The sequence below is a fragment of the Nicotiana tomentosiformis genome, chromosome 1 (genome assembly GCF_000390325.3).
Source record: "Nicotiana tomentosiformis chromosome 1, ASM39032v3, whole genome shotgun sequence".
NCBI lineage: Eukaryota > Viridiplantae > Streptophyta > Magnoliopsida > Solanales > Solanaceae > Nicotiana > Nicotiana tomentosiformis.
In genome coordinates, this window is record NC_090812.1 from 148,971,197 (window position 1) to 148,989,409 (window position 18,213).

The 18,213-nt window shown below is 36.3% G+C and overlaps 1 protein-coding gene and 1 long non-coding RNA gene across 2 annotated transcripts; both read left to right on the forward strand.

Annotated features, from left to right (window-relative positions):
* The first annotated feature begins 5,189 nt into the window (after window positions 1-5,189).
* On the forward strand, window positions 5,190-6,121 carry LOC138893506 (uncharacterized). Its single transcript, XR_011409035.1, has 2 exons — window positions 5,190-5,300; window positions 5,763-6,121. It is a non-coding gene; the product is annotated as an uncharacterized lncRNA (long non-coding RNA).
* A 7,110-nt stretch (window positions 6,122-13,231) lies between these two features.
* On the forward strand, window positions 13,232-13,749 carry LOC138891547 (protein PXR1-like). The gene is made up of 2 exons (XM_070175019.1): window positions 13,232-13,373; window positions 13,517-13,749. The coding sequence occupies exons 1-2, from the start codon at window positions 13,232-13,234 to the stop codon at window positions 13,747-13,749; spliced, it is 375 nt and encodes a 124-aa protein (XP_070031120.1).
* Window positions 13,750-18,213: the final 4,464 nt, after the last annotated feature.

The window sequence follows — 18,213 nt, forward strand, 5'->3', positions numbered from 1 at the left end:
TTGTCATCAATGGCGATTGAGAATTTGACACCCCCATATATGAGTCAACCTTCACATGTAGTGGGTAAAACCCAAGGATTCAATTTGAACCAAGCCCCAGGAATTAACTACAACCATCCATTATTTCTTTCACCAGCAGATGTGAGTGGAATTCAAATTTTCTCGTTTCAATTGACAAGTATCGAAAATTACTCTATCGGGTATCGTTCTATGAGGGTAGCACTTCTGGGTAGGAACAAATTGGAGTTAGTTGATGGTTTGTGTTCTAAAGAAAAATTCCCAGAATGTATCTGGAATCACTGGAAAAAGGTGAATGCTATTATGTTATCTTGGATTATGTATTCTATTGCGAGTGGCATTCTTGGTGGCATTATGTATGCGTATAGTGCCCAGGTAGTATAGAATGACTTGTATGAGCGATTTAACATAGTAAATGGATCTAGATCATTCAATTTCCATAAAAATATTGCTACTCTAAGTCAAGGGATAACTTCTGTTTCTGTTGTACTTCTCAAAACTCAAAGATTTGTGGGAAGAATACTAGTCCCTGCTCCTGGGTGTGATTGTGCAAAGTCTAAGGACTTTGTAGTGCATTTACAGAAACTAAAATTGTTTCAATTATTGATGGGGTTGAACAATTCGTACAACCAAGCTACCACTAAAGATCTCGATGATGAGTCATACACCAACTGTTAATCAAGCCTATGCCTTAATCATCAGTGATGAAAGCCAAAAGTCTGTTGCTGTTGCGTCATAACTATTGGGTGCAAATCCAGCCATGTATATAAATCATTATGATGTGGCTATGTATACTAGAACTGGACATGGAGAATATCAGAAGTTCAAGAAAAACTATAATATCCAATGTGATTTCTGCAAAATGAAAGGGCATTGCAAAGAAAATTGCTATAAAATTGTGTGATATCCCCCTCATTCAAGAATAGAAAGAAAGGGAGAGTTGGAAATGCAACCTACAATGTGTTGACTAAAAATAATGCGCACATCAGGAATACAAGTTATAATGGTTCAACTGATGTCAACTCCCAGGCAAATCAATTTCAAGCATAAGGAAATTTATTTTATCAGATGCCAATATATACAAATTCAGACACAGGAAAGCTCAATTATAATATGGGACAAGGACCTACTACTCAGCTGAATGTACAAGGGTTGCCTCCAATAACAAGCTGCACTTTTTCAAAAGAACAGTATGGACAAATCCTACAAATATTGAATAATACTTCAGGTGTTAATGGTTCTAAGATTGCTTCTACAGCTAATGTAGCATGCATTAGCACTGTTTGTTTAGCTTTTACTAACGCTGGTGCTACCAATCATATGGTAGCTGACTTAAGTCTGTTAAATAAAGCTTCCATTATGCAACCAGACTATCCAAAGAAAGTGTTCCTTCCTAATGGGCAGGTGAGAGCGATTGGTAGAGAAGACAATGGATTATACATTCTAAGTGAAAATAGTCAACCAGTTAGAATCAGTGATGAAGTCATGTTAGCAGCAAAAGAACTTTCAGTTATCATTGAACACAATACAAATAAAGACATAGATCTATGACATTGAAATTGAAGTCTTATGTGAACACAATGCTACAGAAGTTTATTGCATTTGTCAGAACCCAATTTGATAAGCTAATCAAAGTGAACAGATAATGGTACTGAATTTGTACATTCAGTATGTGAAACCATGTTCAACAATCTAGGAATTATTCATCTAAAAACTTGTGCTTATACACCTCAGCAAAATAGAGCTACAGAGAGGAAGCACATGCATATCCTAGAAGTCACAAGGGCAGTCGAATTTCAAGCAAACATACCAATCAGATTCTGGGGACATTGTGTGTTAGCTGTAGTTTACTTGATCAATAGACTACCAAGCATAGTTATAAACAATCAAACACCTTATGAGAGACTGTTTGACAAAAAGCCTACTCTAACTCATCTGAGAGTATTGGATGTCTAGCTTATGTAAAGATAGTCCAGGAATATGACAAAATGATGCCCAGATAAAAATTGATAGTACATATGGGATATGCAGCTGAGCAGAAGGGATACTTAATATATGATCTAGAAAACAGATCCTTTCTTGTAAGTAGAGATGTTAGTTTCAGGGAAGATATAATCACATTCAAACAAAATCAAAGAACATTTATCACTATATTCACTCAAGAAAACAACTTCCACAAATTGTTCTATGAAGCAAGTGGTCAATATTAGGATCTGCTAAACCTGCTATCACATCTCTAAATTACAATACAAAGCTCACAATAAAGGAATATGATGACTTTATCAAGATTTCTGAATCAGACACATTCACTGATGATAAAGAACTGGAGGATCACACTCCTTATCAAAGATTGATAGGTAAGTTGTTGTACATTATCATGACTCGACCTATATATCTTTTAGTATTCAGACTCTCAGTCAGTTCCTTAAAAAATCTTAAAAAGTCTCACATGGAAGCTGCACTTAGAATTGTAAGGTATCTGAAAAACAGCTTGACCAAGGTATTCTACTATCTAGTAGCATCGGCGATACAGTCATGGGATTTTGTGATGCTGATGTGGCTTCCTGCCCACATACAAGAAAATCTATTACAGGTTATATGATTAAACTTGGAGATTCTTTAGTTTCCTGAAAATCTAAGAAGCAAACAACTATATCAAGAAGTTCAGCTGAAGCTGAATATAGAAGCATTGCTGCCACAGTTGCAGAACTAATCTGGATGATTGGCTTACTAAAAGAAGTTGATTTTCAGATCAAACTACCCATTGATATTTACATCTTGACCGTGCACCCTTTCTGCAACAGTGAAGAAGAAGTTGATTTATATTGTACTCACGCTCATTAGCGGGGGCATCTTGACCGTGCACCCTTTCTTCCTCAAGCCATTTTTAATTTGCCTTTATAAAGAGAAAAGATCATATTTGCCTCTCTTTGTCTTAAGCTTTTAGTTGAAGACTCGCATTGTTCATAATAATACGAACCATTTCCATATCAACGAACAACAAAGAAACAACAACAAAAATAATAAACCCAGTGTAATTCTACATTGTGTTGTAGGGATGTGGGGAGGGTAGAGTATACACAGACCATACTCCTACCTTGTGAAGGTAGAGAGAATGTTTCCGATAGACCCCCGGCTTAATGAAAAAAGAAAAATAAGCAAAAATAATAATTGGTAATAACGGCGAGATAAGGTGATACAAAGATAGAATAATCGAAGCAAATGAACCAACAAATAGCAGAAGAAATCAGATAAGAAGCTACGAACATACAAGACTAATTAGGATGCAACCGGCTTGAAAAGGAGATACACACTCTTGTATGCTAACCTTCTACCCTAATCCCAACCTGCACACCCTCCTATCAAGGTTCATATCTTCAATAAGCTGAAGCTATAAGCTGAAACTGCGCCATATCATGCCTAATCACCTCTCCCCAACTTATACACGCAGAAAATATAACAAAAATAACAAAATATAGGTGTTGATATCATTAGGAGCAAACCGTAGACTAGAACAGTTTATACTTTGGCAAAATGATATTTGCTCATACAGTAGGCGGTATCTGCTCTTAGTTTTAGGTAGACAGGCCATTCTGTCATTTATTAGTCTCACACATTATTAGGAACTGCATAACTTTTATTTTTCGCATACATCATAGCAGTAATCACAAAAAGATGCAATACGATGATGAAAATACAATGATCGTTGATCAGCAGAAGTAGCAATAGCAAGCGGGACCACGCCAATTCCAGTGACAGCCTCCACCAACAGCGTGCTCATCATTGATGCATCGATCGGTGCAGCCATCAGTCTCGACTACGCAAGGATCCAAATATGTTCTGCTCAGCCTTTCACAACCGTATGCTTCTGCTATTTGTATATCTGCGCATAAAAGAAAGTAACAACTCAAAAGTTTACGATAATATTACGAAGAGTGCTTTTTTTAACGACGACACACTGGTCTTTCAAATTCTAACGTTGATGGAGAAATAGCTAGGGGTATCCCGATGCATGAAGCATCCAATGAACAGGTTCAGGGAAGGACCTCGCATGCACCTAATTGGGGTGTAATGCAGATAACCTACCCTAATGCAAGCATAAGTGACTGATTTCACGGTTCGAGCCAGTGACCTATATATAGTAGGTTGTACGGAGTCAACTTTACCGTTGATAGATAAATCAGAACGAACATTTATTTAACTTCAAATACCAAACAATTTTATAGCTGATAGAGTTATGTAGCTATGGTTTATAGTTTATTGGCTACTCACTAGTTGATGCAATGAGGAAGCAAACGAAGAGGGCAAGAAAGGCAGCATAGAGAGACTTATCCATATTTCTGAATTGTGTTTCTTGATTCTTAATTTGTGACTACGTGAGGATTTAACTTTCACATTTTATAGAAAAAGAAAGAGAGGAAGAAAGTGTGTGGGGGATAAGAAACCACCAGGTAACAATGTCTTGTTAAACATATACCCTAGTTTAGAGTTCTACACCATTGGAAATAGCGGAAAATGAATGTTTTTACTTTAATGTCGTAGAGTAAAATACACTGGTTTACATACAAGGAAATATATTGGTTTACATGACAATTATCTATTTTTTCTTGCTAAAACACATCGATAAGGTCAGTCTTTTGTTAGATTATAATATTCTACACGTGACTAATTTGTTTAATTTTCCATTGCGTTTATCCAAAAGCTTGTCTCTCATAATTTTAATTAATTAGTCATAGGCATGTATATTTCCTCATATCCAAAAGTTAGGATGAATTACCAAAAAATCTAGTAGGTGTTCTTTTTTTCTTCTTTTTTTCTGGAGAACTTTGAATACAAACTTTTTGGACACGATGTATGTGCATATAGCAAATCAATTAACAATGTGCAAGACAAATCCTTTTGCTGTAAATTATGGAGAATCAAACATGCTATTCACATGTGTAGAACATTAGTTTTAATAAATAACAGATTTGCCTTTTGCTGATGTGTTTTAGCAAAAAAAACAAATGTTTTCATCTAAATTTTCCTATACGACATCAAAGTAAATACATACTTCCGCTATTCCCAATGGTATAGGATTCAAAACCCGTGTATTACCTTGTTAGTTTCACAAGACATTGTTACCTGGTGGTAATTGCTTATCTCTATAAAATGTGAAAGTTAAGTCCTCACTTAGACACAAATTAAGAATCAAGAAACACAATTCAGAAATCTGGCTAAGTCTCAAGTTCACTACGCTGCCTTTCTTGCTTTCTTCTTTTGCTTCCTTATTGCATCAACTGGTGAGTATCCGACAAAACCATAATTCCACCAAACACTATCAGTCCTAACATTGTTCGATTTTGAACTTAATTAATGCTCCTTTCATTTTAATTTATGTGTATCTATTTGATTAGGCACTGAGTAATTTAGTAATAAGGACTTTTGAAACATGTGATCCTAAACAAGTTATAACATTTGTTTGACTATGATTCTCGTGAAACCCGTAGTCTTAAACAAATAATAATATTTTTGTGGCTATAAAAGATTCTTATTGAAGGTAAAAATAGAAGTTTAAGTGAAATTGTTCCCAAATTTAGAAAGGATTCATTCTTTTTAGAAAAGACTAAAAAGAAAATAGAGCCACATAAATTAGAACAATATGAATCGAGTTAATAAGGAAAATTGCATGATTAAAAGAATGTAGGGAAATTCTTTATAATATTATTGTAAAATTTTGAGTTGCTGGTTTCTTTTCTTTACAGATATGCAAAAAGCAGAAGCACTTGGTTGTGAAAAGCTGAGCAAAACATGGTCTGGCCAATGCCTTAGCTCTAAGGGGTGTAACAAACAATGCATCAATAAAGAGAAAGCTATTTTTGGAGCGTGTCGCTGGGATTGGTTTAGTACGGATTGCTATTGCTACTTTTGCTGATCAAGGATCATTATATGATATAGCATCAAAATGAATAATATGTATGTGAAAAATAAAAATAGTATTCTGGTGTATGTTTTGCTTTTAATGATACCCATAATTCGGATTTGATCTTTGATGGGTGGAAATGATGTCCATGTATTTTACATGTATTGTTTTATAAATAATATGGCGTTGGACAAAAATCTATTCATACATGCATCAACAACCCACATCAATATAAAGCCATTGCTATTCACATAACTAAAAGGAAAAAGAAGTCTCAACAAGTCAACATCTATAGTTTAACCTTTGAAAGGAAACCAGACATATATTCTGAGACTCTACAATGAGTACTTCATAGAGCAAACTCTAGGATATCATTATCTTTTACAACTCAGCCAAAACTTATTACAGGTGAAACCAATTGTCAAAGACTCCCTCTTACGATCTGGAGCTCACCAGAAAACTCTTACTATACACACGTTCATCGGATCTAGGTTTTCTAAAATATAGATGCACCACTAAAGAAAGGAGAAAGTAAAAGTGTTAAGTGAAAATTGATCCCTATTCATCATTAGTCTTTGTGAAGCATGAGTGACAACGGATAATAGTAAAATAATTCTAAAAAATGCATACATAGAATACCTAGCATAGAGACAATGGGTTCACATGCCCCATAATTCTCCTTTAAATCCGCCCCTGCGTGCAAACCAGATGTTGCAACATCGATGTTGGAGTTTGTGAAATACACATTGTTTGATGATGTGGTTATTGTTCCCTCTCCATCCATGACATAAGAATGGATGGACCAGGAATAGTAGGAAACTCAGCAGTTGATCGTTTAGGAAGAATAAAATATTTATGCAATTTATGCACTAAGCCATATGGTTAGCTATATCTTCTTTCATTTTATTATACCAATAAATTTTCCTCGGGTATTTGTACATTTTGGTTGAATCCGGGTAGATAGAATAACTGGAGCTATGAGCCTTTAATTCGCTCCCGAAGCTCACCAACATTTGGAACACATAGCATACTATTCATTCTTAGGACGCTATCATTGTCCCCACGAGTGAAAACTGTATTTCTTTCTTTAACACCTCATCTTTGATCGCCTGCATATTTGGGTCCTCATACTGGCGCTCTTTTACCTCGGCCCTATGGAATATCGTTGGGTTACCTTCTTCAGTCTCATCAAGTCTGACTCCGTCATTAGACAACCTTTCTACTTTTCCTGCTAGCAATCTTTCTTCTACTTGCAAGTGTGCGAAAATACCCCTAGATTTAGGGCTAAGGGCATCGGCTACTAGATTAGCCTTTTCGGGGTGGTACAAAATATTAATATCGTAATCCTTCACTAACTCCAACCACCTCCTCTATTTTAGATTCAACTCTCCTTGCTTGAAAAAGGCTGGAGACTCTTATGATCTGTGAATACTTCACAATGCACACTGTATAAACAATGCCGCCATATATTTAGAGAAAATACAACTACTGCCAGCTCGAGATCGTGAGTGGAGTATTTCTTTTCGCGATTCTATAATTTTCCTGAGGTGTTATTTACAACCTTCCTATTCGGTATTAGGACACATTCAAGTCCAACTCTAGAAGCATCAAAATATATTATATTGAACCTGTTAGTAGGACTACAATTAGCACCATGGTCAATCTCTTTTCTTTAGCTCTTGAAAACTCCACTCACAAACATCTGACCACTATAACTGTTGGCTTGAGTAAGTTTTATTTTGATGACCGACAAAGGTAGACATGCATGAACCAGGTCCATACACAGTGTACAAGAGGTATGTGTAGATTCAAGCACAAGGCATGCATGTGAAGGGGATAAGCATAAGTGGTTATATATGATATCTCTTGAACGAAAAGGTTGCATAATTGATAAGGAGTAGGATTCCTTACTTGAAGAGAACTTTATCCTAGGGGGGGGAGGGGGTTAGATGTTGGAACTAATTAGAACTCTTCCACCATGGAAGAGTAAATCATTAGAACTCTAGTTAATACTTATTCTACTAACTCTATATATATCAGTTGTGTTCTCTTTTACAGGTGACGTAGACACACTGAAGTTAAGAAATAATTGAGTCCAAAATAGCAAAGCAATTTGAAAGTTGCAAGCAATTCTTGTGTGTTTCAAGAGTGCGAATATGGAGCTACATGAACCAGATATAAGAACCAGTTCCAAGTGTCTGTTTTATTCTAGTTCAATTGTAGTTGGGATTTTGAGTTGTACCTTTCAGCTTTGTTAGAAGCAAATTGTATTAGGTACTTGAGTTGTGTTGTTAAAGTTAGAGTTAACTTGAAGCTGTAGCAACAGCCTGTGGCTGGTTGCTACAAGGGTTAGAGGTAACCTTATATTTACAAGAGTTTTGTAAACGTTTTTGTTTGGCTTAGTTATTTAGTGAAGTGTTGGAAAAAATCCTACTGGGAAGTAGGTCGTGGCATTTTCACCTTTTGAGCTGGGTGCTTTCCACGAAAAAATACTTGTGTTCTTTACTTTCTGCATTTATTATCTCACAACTATAGTGTAAGAAACTCGTAGAAGAACCAGGTTCTTCTATAATCTGTGCATACAAAAAATTGGACACCACACAAATTACCCCCTCTCTTGTGTGGTATTGAAGTATAAAACATCAATTGATAACAGAGCAGGTTATCCTTGAAGAGGCTAACACCTTAGGAGAAGATCAAGATGAGTGCACCACCTGGAAATTGGGAAAGACAATCCACTGCTTGGCCTCCACTCTTTAATGGCCAGTAATACTCTTGGTGAAAGTCAAGGATGAGAGATAACTTACAGGGAGATGACTATGAACTATGGGACATTATCATTGATGGTCTGCTATCTACTTTGAAGAAAAATGCTGAAGGAGTAGATGTGCCAAAGATAAGAGCTGATTGTAATGCTGAGGATTTGAAGAAGTAGGAAAAAAAATGCTAAAGCCAAGTGGCTTAATTGTGGACTTGGTCCAGATGAGTACAACAGAATTCAAGGAACAACTCGAGTGAAGAGATCAAGAGGAACTCTATTGTACTCTCAGTATGAAAATTTTGCTATGAAAGATGGAGAAACCATTCAGGAGATCTACACAAGGTTCACTATATTGACAAATAAACTAAAATCTCTTGGAAGGATTATCCCTGAAGATTATAGGGTTGAGAAGATACTTACTAGGGTCTTGCCAATTACTTGGGAAAGCAAGATCACTTCTATTCATGAATCAAAGAATATTGTTACACTCCCTTTGGATGAATTGATTGGAAACCTCACAGTTTTGTGAACTTAGAAAACAAACCATAAAAATGGATGTGCCTAAGAAGGAAAAGAGTTTGGCACTCTGAGTACTGAAGATTCTGACCTGAAAGATGATAAAATAGCAATGATTACCTAAAACTTCAAGAAGTATTTAAGGAGAGGAAAGGGTTCTTCAAGAAATGGAAACTACAACGCAAGAGCTCCGGAGAAGCAGACGAATGATGGATGCTACAAGTGTGGAAACACTGATCACATGATCAAGAGCTGTCCTTTGTGGGAGATTGAATGGAAAAAGGAAAGAGCTGAACAAAGAAAGAGGAAAAAGGAAGACATTCATCCCAATAAAGGGAACAATAAAGGATCAACCAAGGTTATGGTTGATACTTGGGAGAAAGCTCAGATGAAAGCTCCGATGATGATGATGTTGATGAACGAGCACTAATGGCTATTGTAGAATCTGATGAAGAAACCGAGGTAAGTGTCTTTCATCTCAAGGACAAGATCAAATTTTTGTCTAAAGAAAGATTATCTTAATTACTACTAGAACCGATTGATGAGTCTGAAGATGTGAATAATAAAAAGGAACAACTGTCAAAAGAATGTGTCATTTTGAAGGCTAAGTGCAAAAACCTGGAATTTAGGGCTTGTGAAACTGAAAGTAAAAATACTGTGTTAAAGAACAAGGTTCATGCACTTGATACAACTGTCCTAGAACTTAGATTTAAAAATATAAAATTGAAGTTAGGAACAGGTAAAAAGATAGCCGGTGACACACAACTCACTCTAGAAGAGAATTTAGGTAAAATGAAAGATGGGTTGTATAAAAGGGATGAACATGTAAGAATCTTAAAGGAGGACCTGAATAAGGTTAAGCATGAGCTAGACAAATCCTGTAAATGGAACAGGTCCTCTGATGCACTTTCATAGCTACACGAACATCATAGTAGAAACAGAAGATGACCTGGCTTTGGGAACTCTACACCTAAGTGGATCCCAAAAGCAAGTACCTCACACTCCCTGAGAATAAAATTTGCACAACCTATGGTAACACTAGTCACTATGAGAGTGATTGCACTACAAAAGAAAAGGCAAATCAAAAGAATAAAAAATTTGTTATAGGGAAAAATAGGGTGCCAAGTTGGGCTAAAAAGAATTTGATTTATCCTTTTGCCTATAGAAAGGGAACCAAACTAGTTTGGATACCTAAGACTAACCCCTGATTTCCTTTTGCAGGTCCAAGTGAAGGGGAGCAACCAAAAATGGTACATAGGGACCTTAAAGGAGGTAATGTCTCGTTTGAAAATGGAAAGAAATGTGAGATCATTGGGGTGGAAAAGGTAGGTAAGTGTGATTCTCACTCAATTGATAATGTCTACTTGATATATGGACTGAAGTACAATCTAATAAGTGTATCACAATTTTGTGATAGAGGTAACATGGTAGCCTTCACCTCTACAAAATACTTTGTGATAAATCTTACCACTGACAAGATAGTTTTGCAGGAAAAAAGAGTGAACAACATATATGTAGTGGATCGGTCCACACTATCAGATAACAAACTCACTTGATTAAGTGTATTGGACAATGATCCCCTCCTCTGGCACAAGAGTCTTGGACGTGCAAGTCTAATCCAACTCAACAAACTAGTTTCCAAGGACTTGGTGATTGGGCTGCCTAACATTAAGTTCAAGGAAGATAAAGTTTGTGAGGCTTGTGCAATTGGGAAATAGGTAAGATAATCTTTTAAAAGTAAGAAAATGTTAAGTACTACCGGGATGATAGAACTGGTCCATATGGATTTGTGCGGACCAATGAGGACAATGAGCAGAGGTGGTAAGATATATGTTATGGTGCTTTTTGATGATTACTCTAGGTTTACTTGGACACTATTTTTAACATCTAAAGATGAAGCATTTGACATGTTCACTTCATTTTTTAGAAAAACTCAAAAACAACTAGGTAATCAACTTGCATCAATTAGGTCTTATCATGGTACTGAATTTGAGAATGCTAAATTTTCTGAATTTTGTGATGAGAATGGCATAGATCATAATTTTTCTGCTCCTAGAACTCCACAACAAAATGGAGTAGTTAAAAGAAAGAATAGGACATTGTAGGAAATAGCTAGGACTACGCTACTTGAGAGTGTAAAGCACAGAAGGTGATTTCGTGTCATTTGAGGGTATAAAGAACGAAGGGTGATGCCGTGCCATTTCAATTATATTATCACTCGAGGATGAGAGTGAAAGCATGAAGGGTGATGCCGTGGCATTATTTTTATATTATCATATGTTCATGACACGAAGGGTGTTTCCGTGCAGGCGAGGACAAGAGACATACATCATATTGTGATATATTTTCGTTGTGTATACATTCATGCCTTTATCATGGGATGTTATTGTGCACTTATGTTTTCTATGTGTCTTGTAGTCATTGTTGCTTCCTTTGTGCCTCCCACTTTATTTCTTTTATTGTTATTAGCATTTCTCCCACCTAGTTGGTACTGTTATATGTATGCTTGGTGAGAAAGAGATAAATGCACGAAGGGTGTTGCCATGCTATATATATATATATATATATATATATATATATATATATATATATCGGGTGAGAATGAGACAAGTGCACGAAGGTATTACCGTGCCATTCGATGTGATATGTTGAATATATTTCTCGCACCAAGAAAGTTAAATGAGGTGTCACATGGTGACTTTTACTTGACCAAATTATATTCGAAAGGTATTTACTCGAAAGAATTTTATTCGAAAGATATTTACTTGAAAGTATTATATTTGAAAGATATTTATTTGAAAGAATTTTATTCGTAAGATATTTATTTGAAGGAAGTATATTCAGGATATATTTAATTGTACGGATTACATTTGAAAGATTTTTATTTGAAAAACTTATAGATAAAAGATGTATATTTTGAAGGACTTGATTAATTGGTTTTACTTGTGTTTATTATTTGTTTGATCAATATTTATGGTGTTGTTGTTGCCTTACTGTTTAAATCACTAGTTGATTAGTGTTGCTATCACTGTTATTTGATTTCTATTATTTCTGTATACTATATTGCACAAGTTATTTGACTAGTAAGTGTCTTGACTGTACCTCGTCACTACTCCACCGAGGTTAGTCTTGATACTTACTGGGTACCGACTGTGGTGTACTCATACTATACTTCTGCACATTTTTGTGCAGAGCCAGGTATTGGAGATATCAGATTCAAACAGAGATTAGAGTATGATCGCAAAGATTCAAGGTAGGACTGCTTGGTCGTCGCAGCCCCTTGGAGTATTTCCATTTTGTTGTACTGTTAATTTCTTATTCGAACAATATTGTATATTCGACCCTCGAGATAACTCCATGTATCCAGTTATAGTTCGTGACTCTGTGTTACCAGTCTTGGGAGTTTATTATAATTATTTTCGCTGTGAGTTTCGATTATCTATTTAAAAAAAAGAGGAGGCTTGAATTGTAATTGTAATCGACTTACTTAGTCTTAGAGACTAAGTGCCATCACGACGCATGTGGTGGGATTTTTGGTCGTGAAACAGAGGAACCCCAAAAATTAGATTAGTCTTTCAAGTCTGCAACTGAGGGGGAAAAACCTGTTTCATCTGAAATAGAATAGGTAACTTCTGGGCTAAAATATTTGTCTGATGTCGTTTCTAAAGTGGCTTAAAATGTTGAGAAAAGGTTTGTTCTAGTTGGCACTATAGTTGGTGTAGCTTCTAAGTCTACTAAAATAGGTGGTAAAAATAAAAAAGGGAAAAGAAAAAGTGAGTGAGGGTGTAACAGGAGATGTGAGGGGAAGGGGAGAAGAAGAACTGGTTGAATCTTCACCCACTAATGTTGGTTTGAATAAAATAATAGGGGCTATGATATCGAGTGGGGAGGGTGTTGAGGAAGAAGAATGTTTAATAGAAGAATGAGGAAATAGGTTTAGAGATGCTAGTGCTGCAAAGGGGCTGGTTAGGCTGAGGAATAGTCTCCAAGAAACCATTCCATCTAGAAAGGAACCCTTCAATGACCTACTGAAAATGGTATCTGACAGCTACAATCAAAAGAAGAAGAAAAGTTCAGGAATTAAAATTCCTGGAACTGCTATGCGAGGCAAAAAGAGAAAGGCTATCTTTTCTATCATTGTAGAGACTCCTCCCATAAGTGGAAGAGATACAGAGAGTTAGAGGAAGTAGAGTGAGGCTGATATAAAAAAGGCCTTAGCTGAGAGTAAAAAGAAAGCTGCTACTAAAGGAAAGAAGAAGGTGGGTGAACAAGTGAAACAATTGAGATTGAGGAGATGAACCTCGTTCTTCATGATTAAGATGAGGTAGAGGAAGTAGAGGATGTGAATCCAAGTGCTAAGAAAAGAAAGACTTCCAAGAAGAAGTCCCCTGAAAAGTCTGCTGATACAGAAAGCTCTACGTTGGAAAAAAGAACCATGCCTGCTAGGAAATCAAGAAAATTGAAAATAGTGGAAGAAGAGAATAAGGAAGAAGAAGAGACTGATGAAGAAAATGACAAGATGGTTGAGTTTGGAAAAAGAAAAATTCTATAGGGAAGACTCCTCAAAGATTTGGAGGAGGAATGAATGGTGCTATTGTTGGTGAGGTTGGAAATTTAGAGCGGGAAGGACATGGTCCTTCAGTTGGAAGGAATGGTTTTGATGAAAAAGAGCAAGGGGAGATTTCTGAGGATACATGCTGAAGGGTACAATGATTATAAAAAGTTAAAGTGGCCTAGTCTAGAAAATCTACCTACCTCATTTTCCATCACCAAGAAGTTTGCTGATAGAGACTTAGAGCTGCGACCCAGGGATGTTTATAAGAGTGAGATGACTCCTCCCAACAAAGTGCTTTTCGAATTTGTCAACAAGGTGGTTCTGCCTAGGCAGGAAAGAAGGCACATTGAAACTTTTATAGACCTGCTCCTTACGGAGTGCTTGGATAGTGGGAGGCAGATCAACTTGCTGGGATTTATAATCCAGCTCCTTAATAGGGTGGTTTCTGGCACTAAAACTCATGTCATACTCTATGGGTTCATACTCACTGATGTGATTGCTCACTTCAAGGTTGCCCTGAAAAAATGGGATGTTAGCACAAGTAAAGATTACTTTGGGGCTAACACTTTGATTGACTGTGACTATGAAGTCCTTATTGCTCCTAAAGAACCTGGTTCATCCAAGAGGGTACCCATAAACAACAAAGTGATAGCTTTGTAGCAAGAGAGTGAGACTAAGCATGCTGAGATTGGGAGGCTGAAGAAGAGGCTGGCTGGAGTAGAAACTGAGATGGATGCTCTCAGGTATGAGCTTGCAAAGGCGAAAGAGAAGAATGAAAGAATTATTCAAGACATGTTGAAGTTACTTCAGGCTAGAAATCAAGAACCTAGTCCTTCCCAGCCTTAAACCCTTCCTAGCTTAGTTTGTAACCACCCAAGTGGGGTGTTTCTTTTTGTCTCTTTGCTCACGGTTCGGTAGTTTTATTTCTTTTTATACTCTGTGGATGAATCTTATCAATGATAATCACTACTTTTATTCTAATTGTTTGTTGATATTTTTTAGATGGTTAATATCCTTAGATTGATAAGAGAAACTTGAATCCATGATTGCATTTGAAGTAGCCTGAATGGTCATGAGTAAGATCTGCTAAAATCTCATTATATAAATTAATTATGCAACTTTTCGATGATGCCACAAGGGAAAAGATAGGTTGTGCTTTTTCTTTGGACTGTGATAACTTAATAAACCTGGTCTTTGACAATTTATGAATTTAAAATGGAAAGTGTTCTAATATTGTGTTGAATTTGAGTTGAGTTGAATCAGGTGTCATGCTTATGAAAAGCACATAGTTTGTCATTGTCACGACCAAAAATCTAAATAGCCGTAATGACACCTAACCTCACCCACTAGGTAAGACAAATAACAATAATCCGATTCAATTAATATTTAACTGACTCTAATACACTCCTCAAGGACTGGTAGTACAAATCATGAGCTTCTAAGATTAGAATTTATAAGCTGGTATGAAATAAATATATCATCTGTTCGAAATGTACATAAATATATTTTTATAAATCTAAGGCTACCATGAACAAGAGGCAGCTATGACTAGAACACAGGTACATCTTCAATTCCAGCTCCCGTCGATCATAACAACATCAATATGCAATATTTGCACGCAAGGTGCATAAGTGTAGTATGAGTACAACTTACCGCATGTACTCAATAAGCAACAAACCTAATCTTAGATTGAAAGTAGTGACGAGCTGGAACAAAGGTCAGGTTCTAACACCAATAGCCAACAATAATTCATAACAACAGAATAGAAGTAATAAAAGAAGTAGCTCAGAGATAAAATGCTCAGCTCAATCACAATTCCAGAAAAATAGGCATGATTTTCAAGTATATTAGTGAAAACCCAAATCTTTTACCGAAATAACAAAAATATGAGTACGTTTTGTAAAACTGTGATTTTTCCCAAAAACTTTTCAACAACAGATAGGATGTTTCATTTTCAAATGTCATGAGAAAAGTACATCTCTATGCCTACATGTCAATGAGTATGTGAAGTCATGAATGATGCAAAATCGTACAACATGAGGAAAAATGCATCTTTATGCCTGTATGTCAAGTGTGCATGTCAATGCGATGCAACTCAATAATAAAACCATATGCATACTCTGAGAGAATCAATTCTCTCACTCCTCTCGGTCACTTAGTCCTCACAGTCACTTAGTCCTCAGAGTCACTTAGTCCTCACAGTCACTCAATCCTCCCAATCGCTCGGCACTCGACACTCACACTCAGTAGGTACCTGCGCTCATTAGGGGTGTGTACAGACTCCGGATGGGCTCCTTTAGCCCAAGCGCTATAATCTGCACGGACAACTCACGTGCTATAGTATCATTATCTGGATCCTCATGGACAACTCACGTCTGCACGGACAACTCACATGCTATAATATTAATATTTGGATCCGCACGGACAACTCATGTGTTGCACGGATAACTCACATGCTATAATAAGCCAATCTGGCCTGCTGCGGTATGCAACCCGATCTTATAATTATCCTCAAAATCAGGCCCTCGGCCTGACTCAGTCATCAATCTCTCCAGTCTCTCGGGCTCACAATGTCATGAAACTAGCCCAAAATGATGATATGATGTATTATTAAATAACAATAGAGACTGAGATATGATATACAATGAATGAATATGAAGGAGTATGAAATTCCAGTTTAAACATATAATTCGACAGTAGAAATGACTTCAGTGGGTCCCAATAATACCAACATTTGCCTAAGCATGATTTCTAACATGAGGCCCAACTCAGTTTCTCTAACACATAAAAACACATGGAAGAACACAAGTTAATTAACTAAACAACTCTACGGAATCAATTGAGTCTAAATTTCTATGGTGCATGCCCACACTCCCGTCATCTAGCATGTGTGTCACCTCCAAACAATTCACATAACACGTATAATCAGGGTTCATACCCTCAGCTCCAAGATTAGAGATGTTACTTACCTCGAACAAGCCGAATCCAATATCGAGCAAGCTAAACAACGCTCCAGAAATTCCATTCTACGTGTATCAACTTCTGAACTGCTCGAATATAGTCACAATTAATTAGATTCAGTCAACACAAATTATAGGAATTAATTCCATTACTAATTTTTTTAAAAATCCAAAATTACACTCAAAAATTACCCATAGGGCCCACGTGTCAAAACCCGACAAAAGTTATAAAATATGAATGCTCATTCAACTAAGAGTCCAACCATACCAATTTTACCAAAATCCGACATCAACTCGACCCTCAAATCCTCAAATTAAACTAAGAGGGTTTTCTAATTTTTTTCAACTTAATTCACCAATTAAATATTAAAAATAACCATGAATTCTAGTAATTTTACCAATATTGAGTTAAAAACGCTTACCCCGATGTTTTTCTTAAAAATCTCCCGAAAATCGCCTCTTCCCGAGCTCCAATTCGTCAAAAATAGAAAATGAACAAACCCTCGATATTAAATTATTTTTTACCTAGTTGTTCTGCCTCGTTTCGTATGCCAAAAAATACCAAAACTCTCTTTTGATTCCTCCAATGGATTCCTTGTGAAAGTTCAGTCAAGTTATGCTTTTGAATCACCCAATTTGGCTTGAAAATGAGGGAGATACGATGTTTTGAAGATTTAAATGAAGTCTGGAAATTCAAGGGATAAACAAATGACATTTTCGTAATTATTTTACATCAGAAAATCAGCAACGAAAGAAGTTTCGTTTTAGCACCCAAAACTCATTCGGAACTTTCCAGACACAAATCATATATGCGTTTCAATCATAAAACACGATGCGAACCTGCTCGAGTACTCAAAAAACCAAAAATAGGTCATCTTGACCCGATATTGACCATGTTCACACTCCAAATCTTTAACTAAACTAATTTCTCAACCAGTAATCCAAAACACACCCGAGCCCCTCAGGACCCCATTCAATCATACCAACAAGTCTTAAAACACGATACAAACTTAGTAGAAACCTCAAATCATATCAAGCAACGCTAAAACCACGAATCATACCCCAATTCAAGCTTAACGAAATTAAGAAATTCTAACTTTTATATTTGATGCCGAAACCTATCAAATCAAGTCCGATTGGCCTCAAATTTTGCACACAAGTCATAAATGACATAACGGACCTATGAAAAGTTTTAGAACTGGCTTCCAACCCCGATATCAAAAAATTAAATCTCTGGTCAAACTTCCAAACTTAAATTTCTTTTTAGCCATTTCAAGCCTAATTTAACTACGGACTTCCAAATAATTTTTCAAATACACTTCTATGTCCAAAATCACCATACGGAGATATTAGAATCATCAAAACTCAGTTCCGAGGTCAAATTCACAAAAGTCAAACTTGGTCAACTCTTCCAACTTAAAGCTTCCTAGTTGAGAATCGTTCTTCCAAATCAATTTCAAATAACCTGAAAATCAAAACCGACGATTCACACAAGTCATAA

What these genes read in the sequence shown, in the direction of transcription:
- LOC138891547 (XM_070175019.1), top strand. Translation starts at nt 13,232, where the DNA reads ATGGTATCTGACAGCTACAATCAAAAGAAGAAGAAAAGTTCAGGAATT. An exon ending in AAGTGGAAGAGATACAGAGA is followed by an intron (nt 13,374 to 13,516) that starts GTTAGAGGAAGT and finishes TTCATGATTAAG; the next exon opens with ATGAGGTAGAGGAAGTAGAG.